Source organism: Epinephelus lanceolatus, chromosome 1 (assembly GCF_041903045.1).
Source record: "Epinephelus lanceolatus isolate andai-2023 chromosome 1, ASM4190304v1, whole genome shotgun sequence".
Taxonomy (NCBI): Eukaryota; Metazoa; Chordata; class Actinopteri; order Perciformes; family Serranidae; genus Epinephelus; species Epinephelus lanceolatus.
Window position 1 is genome coordinate 40,776,916 of NC_135734.1, and position 22,901 is coordinate 40,799,816.

Sequence of the window (22,901 nt, forward strand, 5' to 3'; positions counted from 1 at the left end):
TGAATTTCTACCTGTCTGATCCATATTCACCGTGAAGCTGATATGGTCGAGGACTCACTGCCTTCCTACGTTTGTACTTTTAATACAGAAAACACACGTCTATTATTGTGATAGCCTATTTACTTGAAATGACTGGGTCCTGACAATTCATTTTTGTCCTCTGTGGAGGACATTGGTCTAACTAGTGTAACTCAAGTATGCATTATGCATTATCCATTTGGGTCAAATTGTGTTCTGAAGAGGACATCCAGGGCTTTCTAATGATGTAGACATTATGTGGGTGGGGTTAACAGGGCAAACACACACCCTTTTCAAAATGGCTGCCATTACGTTTTTCTCGTTTTTTGCTGCCAGAGTGGTAATTGATCATTTTCTGGCAAAAGTTATGATTATTTTGTTAATATTTAATTAGTTTCTTGAATATAAGGGTCTTAACTTTAATTTAGAGAGATTTCAGAAATCCAGAGTAATTTTAACCTTTTCAAAATACACCTTTTATTCAATGTCCTCTGTAGAGGACATCAGGACTTAGTACCCCCTGTCTTTTAACCAGTTTCCATGATTCAGCGGGCAGAAGGCCATTAAGGGGAATGATGCTTTTTTCTCATAATTTCTAATACATTTTAAAGGTTAGTCAGTGTGAAAGCAGAAATTTGGCTTGGAGTGAGACTCTGAAGTAATGTGTACACAAGAATTTGGAGGTTTATTGGAAAATAAGAACACCTTAGGTGAACGTACATTCCCATGCATCTATGGTAGGATACTACCTAAAAGGAGGATTTCGGGAAACTTCTTGCTCTATTTCCTTTAAACAATGACAATTCTTGCTGAGAGTGTATTCACACATACAATCGTATCTATAAAGCTTCACTCCACTGTTCTTTACCCTTCCTAGGCCACCACACACAATAAAGTTTACCTGGTCTTTGGGGTCTGTCACATAGGGGTCATGGGTCAAACTATGGGGCTCCCCATCACTTCTTATTGCCTGGGCGAGTGTTTAATGACTACATAGCAAGCATTACACCTCATCACATCATAGATAGTGAGGGGTGAGTGCAGTTGGACCACTAGGCCCTTAAACCCAGTGGTACAGGGTACCAATCCTGCACCCTGACTGCAACGTCAGGCCCATTGGTATAGCTATTAAGAATACACTCTACCTTGCTACAGCTATCTATCATAGTGTTAAGCATTGAAGACAGCCACATAATAATTCCAGGGGAGTAAAAGTTCTTTGTAGCGCATATATTTAGAGATAAAGCATAAAATACCCCATAGTCCCATTGTAACTCAATTGAAACTCATTGACTAACTCTGGAAATTTAAGACCCGACTAAGTCCCGATGTCCTCTACAGAGGACATGTGATAAAAAATAAATAAATAATATTTTTGAATTTTTTTTGATGCAAAATGTTTCTTTCAAGTCTAATACTTAAATTACATAAAACAAATCTTGATATCAAAACTTTTTTTCTTCTGGGTCCCAGGAGGATATAACCAACAGCAGGTTAACTGTCAGTAATGACTTTCAGCTCTGTCACAGCTCAAGTTTCTCAGGTTATGTTATGTATTTAATTCATTCATGTTGTTTCCTGTTTTACTTTGAAACTCACATCTCCTCTCGTTTCAATTCACTTCACTTCCTGTCCCTGTGTATTTTCCCTCCCTTTTGATGACTTCACCTATGTCTCGTTATCCTTCCCTTCACCAGAGTATTTAGTGTGTGTCCAGCCTTTTGTTTCCCTGTGTCCTTTTCTTGGTTTTTGAATTTAGTCTGTTGATTGACTCTGCCTCTGCCTCATCTCTATTGGATTTGTTTGCCTCCACTGTTTGTCCCTCTGTGTACCAAACTTACCCTTTGACCAGTAAAGACTGTTATTTACTGGAACTGTCTCCAGAGTTGTGCATTTGAGGCCACGCTCACCTGGTTCACCAGCTGTTACAAGCTCCAGTTTGTGGGTTTACAGTTTGGGGTCAGGTTACTGAATATCAGTTTACAGGTTGCCAGTTGATAATGCAGCAAATCTTGACCATTCCAGCGTGGCTTCAAGCTGGGTAAGATATAGACTAACTTGCCCCGACGTCTAACAGTACTCGGTCTCTATCCTAGCTGCCATGTCCTTGAGTCCCACAATGCTTTGTGTTGCTCACACCGCTGTCCTCTATTACAAACTAAACTAAAATGCATACTAGTTCTCTGCACTGGGCGGTGGTTGTGAGCCCTAAAGTTTTCAAATTACACAACTTACACAAATTACAAAAAAATGCTCAGGACTTTAATCCTCACGGAGTGCAGAGTTTTTATTTCAAAGAAGAGTGCTCGCGTTAAAAGCTCATTGAAGTAACGGAGTGTGTCCGCTTCCACTGAGCGAAATTGCCTGCTGCGGAGTTTATGTTAAATTGTGGGGAAAAATTACTTAAATTGAGCATCAGCACTTTCAGGAGCAGCGGTGAATGTGAATGAGTCAGAACACTGAGCATCTTAGAGAACTCAAGAAATATGTATCTGCTTCTAAATGTCACCTCTAATGTGCGCTACAGTGCACAAAGTGCTGGAGACACTTTAGTAAAAGTTATGTCTGACTGAAGACTGCATATGTGCACATAGGCCTATATGTTGGCTGGTCAAATACAGTATGTAACTTATACTAAATCCTTGTTATCAGTGTCACCTTTCTCTGAGGCTGTAAAGTGAACTGCAGTAGCTGCGAGTGAGCACTTGCATCAGCCACAACAGTGACTAACGAGACTGACTGTGATTAACCGGCATCATGTTGATAGAATACTGGAAAATAAATTACAGTTATATTAAGAATAACGTTACTATCTATATGTTCCTATATTTAATTTGGACCATTGACTCCATAATACTAACTAGCTTTCCATTCGCAAATTACTGTATCAGCTAACGTTACTTGCAACCAATGGCAGATCCAGAGGCGTAGCTTTACAGCTAGCTGGCTAAACTTGGCTTAGCTTACAGTTAGCTTGTTGGCCACTTAGCTGTGTTGCATTCATCTGGCATTGGTTGTTTCTTAACTGATAAAGTAATTTGCAAACCAGCCTTAAGAGTCTGTATGAGTAAACTGACGTTATCCACGGAGTACAGTAGTTTGCTACATGTGCTAGCTAGCAATTTGTCTATGTTAGAAAGCAAGCTAACGTTAGCCAGCCACAACAACAAAATCACAATATATTTCACGTCAGTAGCCATGTTTCCATCAGCCTGTTTAGATGCGCATCTAGAAGTATCGCATTGGAAAATTATGATTGAAACGCCAAAATTTGAATTAAAATCCCCTGACTCGCACACACTAAAATACACTCGCTTTAGGTGGGTTTTGGTTGATTTGAAAAATATTGATTCGCAAAACGGGGGATGGAAACAGTTATGTTCGAATTAAGTCTGATGTAGCGCACCTCTCTCCATGGTGATATCCACACTCTGGGTCCGAAAGGCGGTAATGCATTTACAAGCTGGTTGCCAACCGCCAGAAAACGTAGAAGAAGAAGAATGCGAGACTTGTTTTGTTTCCGGTTCTGCAGAAAACTCACACGAATTCATAGTTTTTACCAAAGTCCGTACATTTAATGGAAACACACAGGATTCATATTTCATATTTCTGCAAAATGTATGGAAACAATTAGGCATGTGTGGACTCTGTATTCTGGTGGCCACCAATCGTTTGATCACTTTAGCGAACTCCAATTCTTAGTTGTCAGCTACTGTTTCACACTGTTAGTGCTGCAGAGGAGCTGAAGAAAGGCAAGGCATAGGAATGCTCATGGCGTCACCCCCTGTGGCGTCAGGGGGAAACGTGCCAGAGGAAGAACGAAACTGAAAGTGGCGAAAGTATGACTGGGGCAGGTGGGAGGGGTGGTGAATGGGTCCAACAAACACAGACTTTCGCCCAGGAGAGCTGTTTTCCTAAACCCAACCACGTGTTTTTATTGTTGAAGGAAAAAAACGTCAATTTGTGGTGTTGTACTGCCTTAGTGCTTTTATTTTGAAAGAGACTGCATGTAAACGGTAAATTTCTTCTGAAAATAGAAGTGTATTTTGAAAGAAGACAATGCGTGTAACAGGCAGAACTTGACACAGTGTCCCAGAACGTCAACAACCAACTCATCTGTGGTACCTTGCACATCATATGTGGGAAGTCCATGACCAAACATCGATATGTGACGAGGTTGGAGTGAGAATGTGTTGGTCACATCCTTTGGATTTTCCCAGTAAATTCGACTTGAGTCCCTGGCATAGAAACCAGTCCACAGACTGTTTTAAGCCCTTTTCACACAGAGCGCGCAAAGCGCAGACCTCCGCTGACGAACCCATTCATTGTGTATGTGCTACCGCAGCACAAGAGCGCACTGCTCTGCCGCTGAGCTGAGGGGCGCACGAGAGGGCGCATGCCGCGGCGTCTGCGCCCCGCCAGCCTGTGCTCGAATTGAACATTTTTTAATTTCACCACAACGCGCTGTGACGACACCTCGGCGCGTCCAGTAGCAGAGAAGAGTCTGAAGTAGACCCGGAAGCGGTCATCATGGAGCTGTAGCTCCTGAACGAGCCTGTACTCCCCCAAATCCTGTCTTGCGCGCCTTGCTCTCCACTTGCTCTGCGCCCTACCCCGCGGTGGGCGCCGCGAAAATCGCGCTCTGTGTGAAAGAGGCTTTATGCAACCGAGAAAGTAAGGGAAGGTCTCAGATTTCAAGTTATGTTACAATTCGCTCACCCAATGGCAATAAAATGTGATTAAAGTTTACATACAGAACTTTTAAAGTTAATTTGTTGGGACTGCTTAATTGTACCAGTAACAATTACAAGCCATCTTTAAAGGGACATTCCACCATTTTACACCTAATACAACTCATGTGAGCATTGTTGTATGTCTGCTGTGGGTCAAAAGCAGCTTTCTAAAATCTAAGAAAACAACCCCTGACCATGACATCATTCATTTCTTGCATTTGGTTTGAAGACTTCTAATTTTTAACAAAAAGCCAGCTTTACTTTGAGTTGTGGGCTTTTATCAGGCGGGGAGCGTCAGATGAAAGATGCTATCATGTTGCATCACTGAAACTGTAAGATCTCAGCTTAGGGACTAAAAGGCATCTGCTGCATCAATTCGGACCAATCCTTCTTTCGCAAAGCCAACAACTTGCAATACTAAATTGCTAAAGTACCCCTTTAAGTCATGAGGGGAGGAAAACAGTCGATGAGTCTGTGGATTGCCTAAATGTGGTGCACACTTTGATTTTGTGTGAGCAGCTTATCTTGTTTTATCTATTGATTGCACTGGATTTGTCTGTTAAACTGCATGAACTGTTATTCTGACTCTGATCTGTTTATATTTTTATTTTCGGAGGTAAGAGGTAATTGCAGACTCATGTGAGGTTTTATTTTTCTCTGTTCTCTCTTCTTCTTTGTTTGTTCATTATTTTATTAAATAAACTTTTATCAAAACAATCTGTTCTAACAGTTAAAAACTTTTACTTTCAATTCCATCTGGTTATATGCAGGCCAACTCTTGCAGGCTGTTCTCATGCACTGTTTGTATGTATACCTATGAAAAGTTATGCACCAGAATTTGTATGTAACCCACGTAATGATGCGGCTGTGATCCCGTGACCAAGAGCAAAAGTCCGTGTAACGAGGTAGGTTGGGGTGGTGGATGTGTCAAAGAAACAGCGGACTTTCCCTCAGGAGACCAAGCCCCCGGGAAGTCTGTCTGGCTTTCAAGCCAATTTTTGTAGTGGTCAAACAGCAGTACTTAGATTTTTTTTTTTTTTAAGTGTTACAAACCCCGCAAAATGACTCGTTTTAATAACAAGATTTGTTCCATTTGGTTTGATGACGTTTAGAAAGTCTAAAAAACCCACAGGTTTAACTCAGTTTATCCCCATTCAAGTTAGCAGAGCAGTTAACCCGAAGTCAGCTGCTTGACCCGCAGAAGTTGGCCAGTAGGCTGTGCTTGGATGTGCTCAACCATGCCCAGTGGCTGTCTCTAGCGCACCTGTTCTATGGGCCGCACAATGCGGAAGATCCTGGTACTTTCATACGGTGGAAGTTGATCATTTTTGGCTTCGTGTGCCACTGAGCGAATTTCATAGGATAATTAGATCTCACCCTCAGTGCTGTATCCAGGTCTCTTTATACATCCATGCAGGAGACCTGTATTCATGACGTGTGGAACTAAGTGAACTAATTTGAAGGTACGTTGTCACGTCATCACATTGTCACTTTACAAGTACGGAACTTTCCATTAACTACATAATGTGACAACGCCCAACCATGCTTCCTTTCCTAAACCTAACCTACTTAACTTTATGTTAAGTATGAAAGATTATGAGGCCCAACCATGATCCTTTACCTAAACCTAATATACCAGTAGGTGCGCTCATTCGTGTAGACTCCTTAGATATTATATGAATGTTGTAGTGGTTCTCAAAAGGTGTACAGTGATGCAAATCCAGGTGTGCCATGGGATTTTGTGATAACCACAACAAACATTTATGTCACGGTAAGAGTGATAACACGTGCACAGATATAAATACAGGTGTGCCTTGAGATTTTGGCTTGCCTGTTGGCACAAACATTTTGAAACCACTGAACTATTATGTATTTTGTTGATTCTTAGGACTGTTTAGAAAGTACTGTACTGTTCCAATCTAAATCATAAAAAGAGAGAGCCTTTCCTGCCTGGTGATTTCCCCACACACCATATATCTCTCCAGCCTATCTATTTAAAGTAAGAAAACAACACTTGCCACTTCTTCCTTGAGGATCACTTTCTCTACTGAATATTCTCTTCTGGCAAAAACTTTACTCTCTAAAGTGATCAGTCTCTGAATAATTTCAGCTCTGGGCCTCACTTGATCACATTAAACAATTCCACAATCTAAAGAATGGACTGGTTCATTCTGACAACCTAACACTGTGGCCTGGCTGTCTAATCAACCTCCAGGATTTGTTTCTGCCGTGGCCACTGTGCAAAATGTCCTAACTCATCAGACACTAAATGCTTTAACCATAATACACCATAAATTGTTTTAACAGTTCTTTTTTTTACTTTAAGCTTTTTTCTAATGTCGCTCCTGCACTGTAACACGCCCTCGACAGTTACTTTACCCTTTTTACAGTAACCATGAGACACCCAGAGGTAACATGATCACCATCATGCTGCAACATCAATTACACATCAGTCTGGAGCTGCTGTGCAGATGTGTGCCGGCTGAAGAATATTTATATCCAGAGCTTATGTGCCCATTACAATTAATTAAAGTGATGTAATAGAGCTCATTTGATAATGAAAACACACTGCCTCCTCTGCAGCACAGGAAGTAATGTGTTTAATGTTTCAGACTGCAGCTACAGAATCAGTAAAAAAAAAAAAAACAAGGTCAGTGACAATAAACAGAGATAACCAGAAATTTGGGAGTTTAGTTTACATTCAACATTTCAAAAATAATTATTTCTACCCCAGAATTTTAATCCTAGCAGCATGGAGAAGGCTTAAACTGCTTTTAAGTTGATACCGTTGTAATGTGGGTTTACCTAGGCTCCAAATGTGGGTGTTTTGTAGCAGCCTGTAGCTGTTTTTCCAGCTGCTCTTAGCCACCTAATGTGAGTATTTAGTAGCGACCTGTAGCTGTTTTTCCAGCAGCCTCTAGCCACCTAATGTGGGCGTTTTGAAGTGACCCCTTGCTGATTTTCTAGTGGCTTTTGAGGCACCAAATGTGAGTGTTTTGTAGCTACCTGTAGCTGTGTTTGCAGCAGTTTTTTGGGCTCCAAACATGGGTGTTTTGTAGCAACGTTTTGCTGTTTTTACAGCGGTGTTTACGGCATTAAATGTGGGTGTTTTGTAGCAGCCTGTAGCTGTTTTTCCAACAGCTCTTAGCCACCTAATGTGGGTGTTTAGTATCAACCTGTAGCTGTTTTTCCAGCAGCCTCTAGCCACCTAATGTGTGTGTTTTGAAGTGACCCCTTGCTGATTTTCTAGTGGCTTTTGAGGCACCAAATGAGTGTTTTGTAGCTACCTGTAGCTGTGTTTGCAGCCAACCTGATCTCACAGAAATACGTGAAATGACCACGACCTCTTAACACCGCATTCCATGGTGGCAGCACGTAATGGGTTGAAATTACGTGCTGCCACCACAAAAACAATGCCAATGTAAAGTCAATTAGGGTCCTCTCTCGTGGTGGACACACAGATTCCCTGATTCAATCACGTCACGTCAACTTCGTTTTCCTCAATGATATCTTTAACATTCCTGTACACACACAAAAACGCGGAAGTGTCCTTGATAACTCAACAATATGACAGGTTAATGTCAAGGCCATAAAATAAAATAAATGTATTTTGCCAGCTTTTGATAGTGTAGGGCTTTAAGAACATTGTGCTGTGGGCGGATGGGGCGTGTTCCACTACTGTTTTGTAGCTGCTGTCCGCTGTCTGTGGGCTTCATTCCATTTCAGATTGCCATCCGTCTGCCGTAACTGAATCCAGACGCCAGTAATAAATAAATAAATAAGAAGATAAAAATAAGGCTGAGCATGGAAGAACCAGAGAGGAAACACCATCACATGGAGCCGTCTGCCCCTGGCAACCCGGCCACCCTCCACTCCACCAGGGGAGAGTGGACCCCAAGCCAGCGCCACAGAACGGCTGCCCCGCTGGTTATATGTCCGACCATGGCAGCTGTCACACAAACTGCTGCTGAAAATTATACATTTTGATACAGGTAGGCTATATACATATTGCAAAACTCTGTAAAAGTACACCAAAGCATATTTTCGTTTCCAAATATTTATTTGAAAATGAAACCATTCATACGGTCAATATAAAACATTTTGTTAGTAATAAAAAACAAATGTAATCTCAATGTGACCACGCCAGCCGGCGGGACTGTGGCTGAACCATTCATTCATTCAATCGCGTGTTCAATGTGTGTGTGTGTGTGTGGTGTGTGTGTCAGAGAGGAGTATCAATAAAAAAAGTAATTATTTCGGTGTTTATTTCTTTTATTCTTCCGTTTTTTTTAATTAAAATGCGTAATATAGCCAACAATATTATAGACCAAATGTTAATCTAATTATTATTGTAGAATGTATTTAGCAAATCACCACTCTCAACTGGAGACAGCAGCAAAAAAAAAAAAAAAAAGGCATTATAAAAAGCCGACAAATCGTGTTAATTAATTGACGTGAGACATTGAAGAGGTTGTCTCCTATAGTCTGTAATTTTTTATTTTTTTTATCATAACTTCTCGGAAATTACTCAAAAGTAGAACATGTTAAAGTAAATACAATAATAGGCTAAATAGTATCTAAGCAATAATAAAGTGTCTAAACAATAATAAATATTATCTAAGTTATCTATTAGGCTACCATTCCACTCTGTAAATAGATTTTAACATTTCAATATGATTTTAATATTATTTTTGCTTATTTCATTATTGTTATTATTGGTTTTACTTTTTAGTAGTATTGTATTGTCTGAGGATGACTCGTTTTAGTAACTATCTACAGTAAAAAAGATAAAAACAAGCAAAGAAACAAACAAAACTCATTTTATACACAGGGCCTTCAAAGTGCTCTCTAAAACTACACCTGGCATGGCCTGTGTCCAAAAAATGAAAAAATCTAAACTTTGTCGTAGAGCTAAACCAAATACATCATTGGAAAGGTCTCAACCTGGAGAGTGACATATGTCAGTATGAAGATTCTACATGGCTCCTGCTTTCAGCCATTGACCTTTGAACCTTGACCTCAGTGCATGTTTGAGGGCTTATAACTCAGCAACGAAAGGGGGTACAGACATGGGACCAACTGTTATAGAGAGCTCTTGACCTCAGCTATCATGTGTATAGTGTAGTCAACAACTGTGGGTGCTGTCAGATATGGATAAAATATGGATACAATTAATTTTCACCCATTTAAAAATTAGATATTTAAAATCTGATTTCACAAATGTGTTTACCATCCCCTTAAAGTCCACAGTGTACTCTCAATTCAGTATTTACAACTTCCAAATCTGGGAAAAACACTTAGATTTTTAAAAAACTACAATTCCCTGGGACCGCGCCATGCAGTTTGATACATATCAGCAACATAGTTGTAGTTCTTCTGATTTGCAAAGTAGGGCTCTAAATAGGGTTGTAAAAAGATATATCTACTGAATATATCTAATATCAAGTAAAGCCGAACGAGTTATTAGACTCCACCTAGATGAACTATGGTAAGAAAAAGTAAAGATGTCCGCTAATTTTCGATATTTTAGCTAATACACTAGAAACGGCGTTCTTGGGACAGTAGGTTCGTTTGCGGCATGTAAAATAGGGTTGTAAAAAGCTAGATCTACTGAATAAATCTAATATCTAGTAAAGCCGAAGTAGTTATTACACTGCACCTAGATGGACTATGTTAAGAAAAAAAGCAAGGATATTGGCTAATCGTAGTTATTTTAGATAGTACTCTAAAAACGGCGTTTTTGGGACGGTAGGTTTTTTTGTGGTTTGTAAAACAGGGTCGTAAAAAGATACATTTACTGAATATATCAAATGTCTAGTAAAGCTGAACTAGTAATGACACTGCACCTAGATGAAATATGTTAAGAAAAAGTAGGCGTGATGGTTCATTTCAGATATTTTAGCAAGTTCTCTAGAAACGGCGTTTTTGTGATTGAATATTTGAATAGGCTATAACAAATATCTAGAACAGCCGAACTATCACGTTATTATCATTATTATTATTATTGGTGGGAAATTATAACAGGAGAATGTATTTGCCGTTTTAATATCAAGAACACTTCCGCGTTTTTGTGTGTGTACAGGAATGTTAAAGATATCATTGAGGAAAACGAGGTTGACGTGACGTGATTGAATCAGGGAATCCGTGTGTCCACCACGGGAGAGGACCCTAATTGACTTTACATTGGCATTGTTTTCGTGGTGGCAGCACGTAATTTCAACCCATTACATGCTGCCACCACGGAATGCGGTGTTAAGAGGTCGTGGTCATTTCATGTATTTCTGTGAGATCAGGTTGTTGCAGCAGTTTTTTTAGGCACCAAACGTGATTTTTTTTTGTAGCAACTAGTCACTGTTTTTCCAACAGAAATTGTGCCACAAAACGCAGTTGTTTTTTTACCAACATATTCCTGCAATTCCTGTCAGAGTAGTGGCATGAAAAAATATTGTTTTTTTACGGAGACACTGCTGCTTTTCCAGCAGGGATTATGCCCCCAAACTGGGAATTTCAAGCCACAACATGATCTTTTCCTTACCATAACCATGTGGCTTTTGTGCCTATATAGGTTAACCACAGCATAACATTAAGATTCAACATATTTGTCACATAATAATGTGTAAATGTAGTCATGGTTTGCAGAAACATACAATGCCAACATTTTTTCTGCCAAGTGGGCTGAACAGGGACATCTGTTATATTTGTGCAGTAGGTTTCTGTGCAGTACTCACCTGTATATGGTGTACTCATTGGGGGGTCCTGAGAGAGGGTCACTGCCATTCCTTTTTCCAAAGTTGCCAGTCCACAAAACAGTGTCATTTAAGATCACGATGGCCGACAAAGAGGGAAGGCTGATAGGGTTAACACTCTGCCGAAGCAAAGCGTCCACCTGTAGGAGACAGAGCAGGAACAAAGTACCAGGAGAAATAATCGCATTTTGTTTGGTGAAGTGAAATCTGCTGATAAAACAAAATCATTCTTCAAAACTAATTGAATGTAATGAATAACAAACTGATTTTCATGCTCAATTTGGCTTTAGGTGTTTGGTGGCGGAGATGAAAGAAGCTTTTTTCAGTACAACTGTAAACTGAACTTTAACTGGCAAACTTCTGCTCAACTTCAAATTAATGAGTCAGATATTGGAGATGTTCATCCATTCCTTCGCATTTCTCCTCATTACTAATGAGCAACCATGACTATTTATTTTCACAATCTCTGATGGGTGCTGAGGTGCATATATTTCATTGCATTTCAACTGGTCATCAACACTGCTGCTTCCTGCTCAGACAGACCCTCAGTTTTTTATCCACTCTATCTATAATCTCCTTCTGTCAACAGCGACAGCATTTGGTGTGAAGGATTACCGTGGCCGGCCTGTAAATTTCCTCGGACTTGAGCAGGCATGACAGAAATACAACCTCAGTTTTAAATCCGCGTGTGATGGACCGCTCCTCTCACCTTCTCCAGGGCCTCTTTCAGACTGGGGATAGGATGCTCCAGCGGCAGAGGTTCGGGGAAGCGAGGACACATCATCTCTGATTTGGCATTCCGACCCATCTCATCATCTGGGCGGCGGGTGGGAAATGAGAAAAGAGAGAGAGGAAAAGAGAGAAAAGGAAGCACAGGGTGACAGGCAGTTGTAATTCCCACTTGATATTTGATAGAATAATGTATCAGTGGCACAAAGGCCAGTGTGATGCGGTATAATTGGCTAGCTCTGGGCTTTATTAATTCTCTGCGCTTCTTGATGAACCCTGTTGATCTGATAGGATAGAATTTGACAGGATATATGATATACAGCCAGCTGATCAATAGAGACATTGCCTGGTCCCACTGTGAACTCTGTATGAACAATATGATATTTCAATATGTTTCACTGTAGCTTCAGGCCACCGTTAGCCTTTTCATTCTGAAGGACCACTATACATGAAAAATAAGGTTGTTGAAATATAAAAAGATGTATGTTGTGCACATTGGAAAATATGAATCGGAGCCGGTGGAGCTGTTTTTCCCATTTATAATATCACTTGACGTCTACTCTGACTCTGACGTTTACTCATATACATCGCATAGAGGTTATCAGCAGGGACTGTGTTTAGCAGAATAAGGCATTTTGGCTCTGAACAAATGAAACTAAAGAGCCTGATGAGACCCTTTAATTAACTGTCAACATATTTCAACCAAATTTATTATTTAAAGCACGCTCGCTGCAGTTTGACATTTAGTTTGAAGGAATTACAATCAAAACATTTCACTGTAATTAATTTCACACGTCAGTTTCAAACATTTGTGCTCTTATTTCTTTTTGAAATACAGCTTGTACTGTCCTAGAAATTGAAAATGATCAAATTACTGCTCTAACTGGCACTGCTTTTTGAGATCTTGAACATGTTATGATGCTCCTAATTATGCACACTCACAGCACAGACTGGGCTCACTCACAGAGTTTCAAAATACACTGCCTCACCACCGCACCAGCGTCATTACAGTATGTGAACATATGGGGCATTTTCAGACACAAAGGGTCGCGGCGCTTCCCAGCATAGGATGCTTGATGGGCGTACCACCAGGCATGTGGGCTTTCTGCTCCCAGATGTCAAATCAGACCAACAAAGCAGCTCATTTGGCAACTTTCTCTTATATTGTGAAAATAGTTTCTGAAAACAATTAAGGCGAGAAATAAGCCATGCAGTTACTGACTCTTAATTTTAAATTGACAATGTTTAGTTGTTGTTTAGTTGTGAGGTAAAGATTTTCAGGAGTTTCCATTGGTGGCGAGTCATGCTGGACCCCCCCTGATTTGTATAAACTAGCTTTGATTTCACTGTCTCTTGAAATGCAACACGACCAGAATGCATTGCATGGCTGCACACAGACGATTAATGGGAAGCGTGGAAATGACGGATCCTGTGAACTCGTAACTTTATTGTGATGCCGGGGGCACCGTGTAGCATTTGCACCAGACGTAGTGGGCTTTCCATCAAGCCAGCATTTCTATGTGGGGCCCGTTTGGGTAGTAAATGGCCTGACAAATGGGTCCTATATCCTCCTGAGACCCTGTGTCCTCATAAGGGGACATCGCATTTTGAGTTTGCTGGACCTTATACTTCATTATTCTTAACTAAGACCTGTTGTCCTAGTTCGTGGACACTTTTTGTGCCATCTAGTGGTAGTAAGAGCACAATACACTGATCCGTGTAAAAACAAGATGGCAGCCATCTCTGCCAAGTCAGTCAGTAGCCAACCTGATCACACTTTATGGTTGAAACTTGTTTATTTTATGATTAATAATATTTGTACTTTGATATGGCAACAAATTTGACCAATTTTATCGACAGTAACAACCTAAGACACTGTTAATTAGAAAGTTCTTGTTGAGGACATTGGGACTTATCTATTGTTGATAATATTTAGGTTTTTATACTGATCAGGTCCTACTGATCTAAAAAAAAGGAGAAATTAAAAATGCATACCAAACAAAAGTCTCAGGAGGATATGGAATTGTCCACATGTTCTAAAGTGGTACCATGCAGATTACCCACAAGGTTGATCATACCCACGTGGGCTCCAGGTAAGATCCCCATGTTTTGCCCATACCCACTTAGTACCCAGGTAGCCCTTGCAAAACCCATGCATTCCCATTTGGGTAAACTCATCCATGTGGGCAATTGGCATGGGGCCATTATTGAACCTGTGGACAATCCCATATAGGGCCCATTTTCAGCCCATTTACTTCCTACATGAGCCCCACATGCAAATGTTGTCTGGGCACCAACTCCAATGTAAACCCTTTTACGTCATTATCAGACATTAAGAGCCATGGACATAGTTTAAAGAGCGTGAGAGTCTGCTACGGGACCGCTCGGGACCGCTTCTTTCTTTACTTTGGTTGGCACATTCGTCACATGATCGCAGCCTTCCAAGATACGTGTGATATACTAAATTTGAAAACGTAAAAACAGCGCATGAGAACAGCCTGCTCAAAGCTGGGCTACGATCTTTTCCTGCCATAACCAAGAAGTTCTGTTGTCTGAACCAAACCACTGACCCCTTCTACATCAAGATACACACATGAGGCTGCCCCAGGCGTCATTTTAGTAACACTGGGACTCCTGCCACACAGAAAAATGTCAAAGGGATGAGATCATGTTGCCCAGCAAGCACAACTGTGGAGTAATGTTTTAGCAAGCTAATGCTGTATCTCATAATTACAAGATAAAGATTGAACAATTCAGAGATCGTTTGACTTCTTAATTACGAGATGTGTATCTCCCTAATTACGAGAAAATAATCTATTGATTATCAACATTGCAGTAACTGAGGCTGTGGATTGTTACTGTGGCTATAAGATCAGATAAGAAGGGGCATCCAGAGTTTAGCTGCAAGCTAACGGCTCTGATTCAGAGGTGAATGTATAAATGAGGAAGAGGCTGTAGTTACTGGATGCCCCAAGTTCAAGGTTGCAGACAGTGAGATTTTTAGATCACCACAGAAAAAGAAATTATGGAATTTAAATTATCTTTCTACTTTCAAGTCTCAAAAAAAGGTCAAATCTTAAGGCAGCCGGCTTTAAATAGGTCAGCGCTCACTGTCATTTGCAGTTTTTACATTCAGGTTAACCCGATCAAAACATGTGGTCTGAAAAACGTTTTATAGATGATACTGCAGCTCCTTAAAAAGTCCATTAAGGTAGAAGGATTTGCTAAGATCCTGGTTGCCGAGACCTTTTTCGTCTGAAGAGAAAACACCTCACACAGTGTGGTCCACCACCTGTTACCAACAGTTCAGTCTTACCTGGCAGCAGTTTTGGCAGCTGGTATTGCCAGAGGAAGCATCCTGTCATCACCAGTGACAAAACGAGGAAGAACACCAAACCCACTTGGGTCCATTTCACCTTCATCTTGCCAGTTTTAGTGAGTCCTTGGAATTTAACACTTGCAGCAGGAGCAGGAGCAGGAGCAGCCACAGCAGGAGTGGGCTTGAATGTGGAAAGAGAAGGAACACAACAACACACAAGATTAGCACCCAGTCTGTGAAATTGTTTGGTTACACACTTGATAAAGTTTCCCATATTTGTGGATTCACTGAACAGATATTCTTCTCAATGTTTTCTGCTGATTCTAGTTGTAAAAGAAGTCTTTATACAAGTGATTCCTGTTGCACTCAACGGTACTTACCACCTGATGCTTCACAGGCCAGAGCAGGAAGATCTGAATCACCAGTGACACACTAATCTAATCACACAATCAACACCTCAAACATCTACTCAGAGTTAGTTTTACTATGTAAATCCTGCACCCCAAAGGCAGTAAATGGTTCCCCATGGAGGTTTTCCTGAGCAGGAGAAAGGCACAGACATGGACTCCCATCTCTGATTTCTCACTGACTGTGCTGTAATCCTGGGCCAACGGCACTCCCGTCCCCTCACAATTCAATTTCCTTTCCTGCAGCCACAGGCTGTTGACATCATAATCCCCAGATTTACTCCACCAAAGCGGCCGGGGGAAGTCTTAATCCCTAATCCCCGTGAATCAATTCACTTCAGTCCTTCGCCTTGTGGAGCCCGCCACCGAGCTGACGAAGATGGCACCCACTCAGCCGTCATGAGTCGAGATAGGGGTGATATGGTGCGCCTTTTAGCCAGGACATGAGCTGAAAAGTACAATCACTTGGGTGCAGCGACTCTGGATCAGATGGGTGAGGTTATGACAGGCAATTTGGGATGTTGAGGGGAATTTGGATAATAACTGATGATAAGATACGACTGCGGTCAACAACTTCTTCACTCAGATCACTGCCAGCTGTCATATGGCTGCACAGAAAGAGTCCAAGAGATTCCAAGTCAATGTGTTTGCATGTTTTGATTTGTTTGTTGAATTTCAATGCTAAAAATACAATCACAGCTCACTGGAGAACAATTTACAAATGAGATCTTGTACCTTTGCTGCAAAAAGTAAGAGCTGATGGAGCATAAAAACCTGACGGTGTGTTTGTAGTCTTTGGAGCTAAAACTATTCTCTGATTACCATTAAATTTATAAACCAGTACAATTTACATACAATGCTAATATGTACCACTAACAGTCAAAAAACTGCTGTGATGCTGTCAACATGTAGGTTGTAATCTGTGCCAGATTTACCTTAAAGTTTAATCTCATCTGTCTTTAGTATTCAAGAGCAATGCCTACAGTTGCTTAGCATGCTCATCTTATCTCCTTATCTAGAAGTGGGCGGTAGAGTTGCATGATCTGATGATGTATAGCAGGAGATGATAGATGAGATTTGCTTTATGTTTATACCGATGTATTCACCCTTTTAATATCTCTGGTTTGTCATTGCAGGCTGTATTTCATGAAAATAGATATAGGCCTATAAAAAATGTTTTGCTTAGAATAATAATTTGTGTCTGATATGGTGATAAGGTCACAAAAAGTTCCATCATCTCCTTAAAAATTCCTGAAATTATATCTATTCCTCAGTCCAATTCAGAATCTATAAATATGCAAGTTATGTTCATTTCAGAAGTTTAACTGCTGGTTGCAAGATGTCTCTAACTTCAATGAGGAGTCTCAGTATTGATTGCTGGAGGCTCCAAGTCTCTACATCAGACTAGTGTAAGTTCCATGAGATCCATGGCACAGTGTTCAGACTAATTAAGATGTCACAAATCCTGTTTGTGTTAAACACAGATTTGAGGTGCACACAGATAAAGTGGAAAGGCTCTAAAGGTCTAGTGTGTAGGATTTACTGACATCTAGCAGTGACGTCGCACATTGCAAGCAAGTGAAACTTGTCCTGTGAGGCAGAGAGTTTGATTTGTCCATTCTGGGCTACTGTAGAAATAACATGGCGGAGTCCGTGGAAGAGGATCTGTTTGGTTTGTAGGTATAAATGGCTCATTCAAAGATAACAAAAGCAAAATGATTTTCAGTTTTAGGTGGCTGTACACTAATGAAGCATTCATTCATTTTTTTTAGCTGCTCATCCTGTTAGGGGTCGCAGGGGGCCGGAGCCTATCCCAGCTGACATTGGGTGAGAGGCAGGGTACACCCTGGACAGGTCACCAGACTATCACAGGGCTGACACATAGAGACAGACAACCATTCACACTCACATTCACACATACGGACAATTTAGAGTCACAAGTTAACCTGCATGTCTTTGGACTGTGAGAGGAAGCTGGAGTACCCTGAGAAAACCCACGCTGACACGGGGAGAACATGCAAACTCCACACAGAGGGACTCCCTCACCCTGGGTTCAAACCAGGAGCTCTGTTGTTGTGAGGCAACAATGCTAACCACTGCACCACCGTGCTTTTCATTGCATTCCATTTCTGCCAGTATATCCCCCCAAGATCCTACACACTAGACTTTTAAGTGAAGGAACTATAGGCATCCATAGGGGGAACTTTAAAGGTGCATTCACACCTGCCCTGTTTGGTTTGGTTCAGTCAAACTCAAGTTCATTTGCCTCCTAAGTGCGGTTTGTTTGGGCAGGTGTGAACACAGCAGTCGCACACGGGTGACATCAAAACCACCGGACTGAGACCTTCTTGAAGAGGTGGTCTCAGTCCGGTTTCAAATGAACTCTGGTGCGGTACATTTGTGGTGAGAACGTGTTCCGACCTGGATCTGAACCAACTGCAGTCACATGACACATTGTTTGGGTTAAACATGAGCATGTTACAGTCCTGGAGGATTATTAATGTGCACCTCCTCCTGTACTGCCTTAATATGCACATTCAGCACATCCAATGCATCAAAACATTGTTTTCTAGTTGGAGCCGCGGCTCGTTTTCAAACTGTATGGTTTGACTAAAATGAACAATGACAGCAATATAGTCCACGATGAGCAGTGCTAAAATCAACCTGCGTAGTTGTCCCTCCATTGTGACATTAGAAAGTGTCACATTTATCTTGCAAGTGTACTCTTCTTCAACGTTTGCTTTACTTCCTGGATTTTCCCCCAAGTATTTTATCTGGTCCGCTTGTAAATGCTGCCGTGAATATACAAACCAACTCTAGGCAATTATGCAACTTGGTAACAACAACAACAGTCCCTGATTTGGACCAAAGCAAGACAACTCTAGGTCTGGAAGCTCCCTAAAAATGCATGAGCAGGAAAACTCATGGTATTCTATTTGTTTTTATTCACTGGCTCAGCCAAAACATACAGAACCCATTCAGAGATGATATTTTTTATCTTGTGCAGACAAGATATATAGAAAATGTAATCTTATAGGGCTTTTGGGGTACCACATAAAAAAAACAGAGCAGGTGGGAATCTGGTTATTTTATCTATAAGTGGTTTTTCAATTGAATTTCCAGAAAATACATTATCACAACATCTAGGACTGTCACGATTTTAAATTATATTTCACCTGATAGAAGATGTGATCTATCTACTTCTAGCTGGTGGGTTATATGAATTAAACGCACAGAAAACCTTGGCGATGAATAGACTTTCTATCCATCGTCGGGTACATCCAGATCATTCCTTCTCTCGGCTTAATCATAAGATATTAATGGTCTGTCCAGAGCTCAGTAATGTATTTTGATGATTATAGGTATCATGATGTGATGTGGGAAAATGAAGTGTGAAAGCAAGCTGCGGATGATCCTAGTTGCATAACCTGTGATCGCTGGAGAGCACAGCAGCTGGTCCATTTCACCAGAGTCAGGATGTACACTCACATCATCACCATCATCATCATCATCATCAAGGCAGTTTAATGTGTTTCTTTGCAGGTTCAGTTCATCCATGTGTTTGTGTGTCCGAGTGTGTTGTGTGCACAGCTTGTATGTGTGTGAGGCGGTTGCTTTTACCTGGGCTTGAACCCCGTCCACTGACGCCTCCCTGAGGACTTTGCTCCCCGCCTTGCCCATGGTTTTGCTGCACCAGCTGTTACATTAGAAAAAGAAAAAGCAGTTATAGCTTCCGCACATAATTTTCCGCCTTTGCTTTGCTTCATTACTGCGAGACGGCAGGTTTAGTGGCATGAAAAAAAATGTTCACCATGTACTCTTTTGATGCTGCTCTCTGCAGAGAAATCCACAGGTGTTAAAGTAGAGGAGGAGGAGGTGACATTTTGTTATTGCTGAGGCAGTTTGGACTGCTCTGACATATAACAGGGTGACACCATAGACTAAGAAACATTGTATGAGTCATTGTGGAATGTCACTTAGTGCTACCCATGGCAGGAAGAATGTGCAATTTCTCTGTTTGTATGCTTGCTCTCCTCAGAAATAAAGCCCACTAGTCTGTAAGAAAGGAAGCCGGGGTGTCAACAGGCCTGTAGAAAAGATGCCGCTACATGACCACCAACAACTGCAGCAGGAGCACTATTTATAATAGTGATAGACAGCCAGACACTGGAGAGGTGAGAGGTGTCAGAGGTGGAGATGGAGACCTAGACGTGCTACATGTGGAGGGCAATTATCACACTGTGAGATGACGTGTTGGATCAGCACCCGAAAGACAGAGAAGAAGTACATCACACAGTCACTGATTTGAATGAACATTTTTAGCATGAACAAGGCAAGGAAGTGTTTGAGTTACAGGTAAACATGGGCAGTCTCAGTTACCCCAAGATCTCACCTTTCAAAGCATCTGAGCGACTTTATCTTGGGTTTGTTGGTGGCTGGGAATGGTTACGAGGCAAGGTGTTATCCTCCACACTTTACCCTGAGGCCAGGCTACTCTTGAAATGAACTGATTTCTGTGAAGTGTTTTCTTAACACTTTTAAAGGCAAGAGTGTTTATGTCTGTACAAAATGGCCACACTCAAGGGCGAGGTGAAAAGCGAGGAGTAATGAACCGTACGAGTGGAGAAAACAGCACACACTCTCAGACATGTGGGCTGTAATACAATGTGTGGCTGTTCTTCCCTTTTTACTCTTTAATTTTTCAAAAAGAACAACACTATTAAGGTCATTTTTCATAAATGTCAGTTATGTTTTCCAGTACTTTACCAGTATAATAAAAAATATAAGTGTAATTTATTTCTTCTTTTCTTTAAATACCAATTTGTTCCCTATTGTCCCCATTTCTACATTCAAGCATCAGCAGTTGAAAAAACAGTTGGTACGAGCTTCATACAATAAAATTAAACTGTAAATCACAGGCTGTTTTATGAAGTGACTACATGACATAGCACATATACAAAAGCTTCCTGGTAAAACAAGCTTAGAGTATGTTAAAGGGTCAGTTCAGCTCAAATCAAAAATGCATATATTTCCTCGTCCCTGTAGTGCTATCAGTCTAGATTGTTTTGGTGTGAGTTGTTGAGTGTTGAAGATGTCAGCCGCAGAGGTGTCTGCCTTCTCTCCTCAATAATGGAACTACTAGACACACAGATCCACCTCCCCTTAGAGCCAAAATACATTAGCAAACTAACTGACCTTAATAAGTGTCTTTATGACATCAGTTCCTGGATGGCTGCAAACTTTCTCCGGCTCAGTGAGAGTGAAATTGAAGTTATTTTATTTGGACCAGAGCACTTGTCCAGAATTGTCTCCTCATCTTGGCCCTTTGGTCCCCTCTGTTAAATCTCTTGATAAAAATCTTGGGGTCATATCTTGATTCTGAATTGAAGTTTGACTGACGAATGAATCAAGTAGTAAAATTAAGTGCCATGCACTTGTGTCCATGTCGACGTAGAGCCTACGCTGTAACCTACGCCGTAGCCTGACGTGCACCTCCCCAGAAATGTAACATGTGGCGGCGTCGCAGTGCTCCTGTCTATTTTTTTGTGAGCTGAAACCATTTCCCTCAGTGGAAACAAAGCTCTTATATAGCCTACTCTAAATTCACAGATAAGAAAAAATAAATTGTGAAGACAATAAAACCTCCACTAAAATAGCATTTTAGGTCTTCTATGTGATTTATCATGGCTTAATAGAGTGTGTCAGTAAACCCGGAACTCCGTTAGCGCTTTTAGCACTTCCGGTTCTCTCGTCTAAAAGTCAATAGGTTTTTTGAATGGGATTTTGGTAAAATGCCTCAAATAAGGTCTGTGTTTAACAAAAGCTTAAGCGAGTTTCAGGTTTTGTTCTACGACATAAAACACGTCAGTAAATACCCTACTTGTGAATTCTGAAGCTTTTACGTGTCGTAAAAAAGGTGGTTGCTAACAAGTTGCTCAATACGACTACAAACCCCGTCGGGGACATTAAACGTCATCACCCCCGAACAGGCAAGAGTGCTGGCAGTCCACCATTACAGCTTCTTATTTAGCTTAAACAGTCCGATTTCCCCATTATACAATGTTTTTAAAATAAAGCGGCCGAAATCAGTTGAAAGCTTAGTGGCGGTGACGTCAAGAGTCATGCGACCGTGGAGTAGTCATGTAGTCCGTTAAAGCCTAACAGCTTTTTACTTCTGGCGATTGCATTTAAGCTTCAAATGCGGTATGAAAAGTGTTCATATGTGAAGATTATCTCACTGAACAAAACCTGTAAGTATCATAAACTTGTGTTAGCCACAGAGCTTATTTTCTGACATAATCCAAAACGCAATGCAAAAATCACATTCACTTTCTCTTCCGGGAACCAGCGCGATGCTAAAATTCCGGGTTTTGACGTCAGCCCTGGCACACTCTATATATGAGCAAAGGAAATCTCAGCTAGCCACTAGGCTAATTTACACCATGTAAAATGCCATAGGCCTGTGCTAATAATGTTAGCATGTTACATTTGTTTGGAAAACATGTTTAGTATGACAGTTATGTGTCAGTGAACCTTGTAAGTTGTAATGGAGCCAAAATATGTACCATTACAGTTGTTGTTGTCCCTGGCTTCATATGCTAGGCTAATTTCTACAATGTAAAATGCCATAGGCTTGTGCTAATAACATTAGCATATTGTATTTGTGGGGAAAATGTGTCCAGATAAAGACAAGTGTTTGTCTGTGAATGCTGCGAGTTATAGTGAAGTTGATTTGTGTACTTATGTTTGAAATTGTCTCTATTAAGCCATGTTTAATGTGTGTTTAATGTGTGTTTTGAATCAGCTAAACTTAACACTAACACTAAAAATGTTTTGGAGGTGACACAGACACACCACTGCACAAGTGTAAATGCTCACAACGGCGTAGGCTCTGCATAGAGCTGACGCACAAGTATAAATCATGCTTTACTTGTGTATTTTTGAGTTT

General features: G+C 40.9%; 1 protein-coding gene across 2 annotated transcripts in view; it reads right to left on the reverse strand.

Moving 5' to 3' along the window:
* Positions 1–22,901, reverse strand: part of lactbl1b (lactamase, beta-like 1b) — a 38,862-nt gene that overhangs the window by 10,927 nt on the left and 5,034 nt on the right. The window contains exons 2-5 of one of the 2 annotated variants that reach the window (XM_033626054.2): positions 19,574–19,649; positions 15,543–15,726; positions 12,207–12,313; positions 11,480–11,637 (exon numbers count right to left, since the gene is read on the reverse strand). In XM_033626054.2, the coding sequence (XP_033481945.2) occupies positions 11,480–11,637; positions 12,207–12,313; positions 15,543–15,726; positions 19,574–19,633 (509 nt within the window). In that variant the 5' untranslated portion in view covers positions 19,634–19,649. Of the gene's footprint in view, positions 1–11,479; positions 11,638–12,206; positions 12,314–15,542; positions 15,727–15,925; positions 16,116–19,573; positions 19,650–22,901 lie in introns of those variants that run through there. The other variant, XM_033626055.2, reaches the window with a different exon arrangement.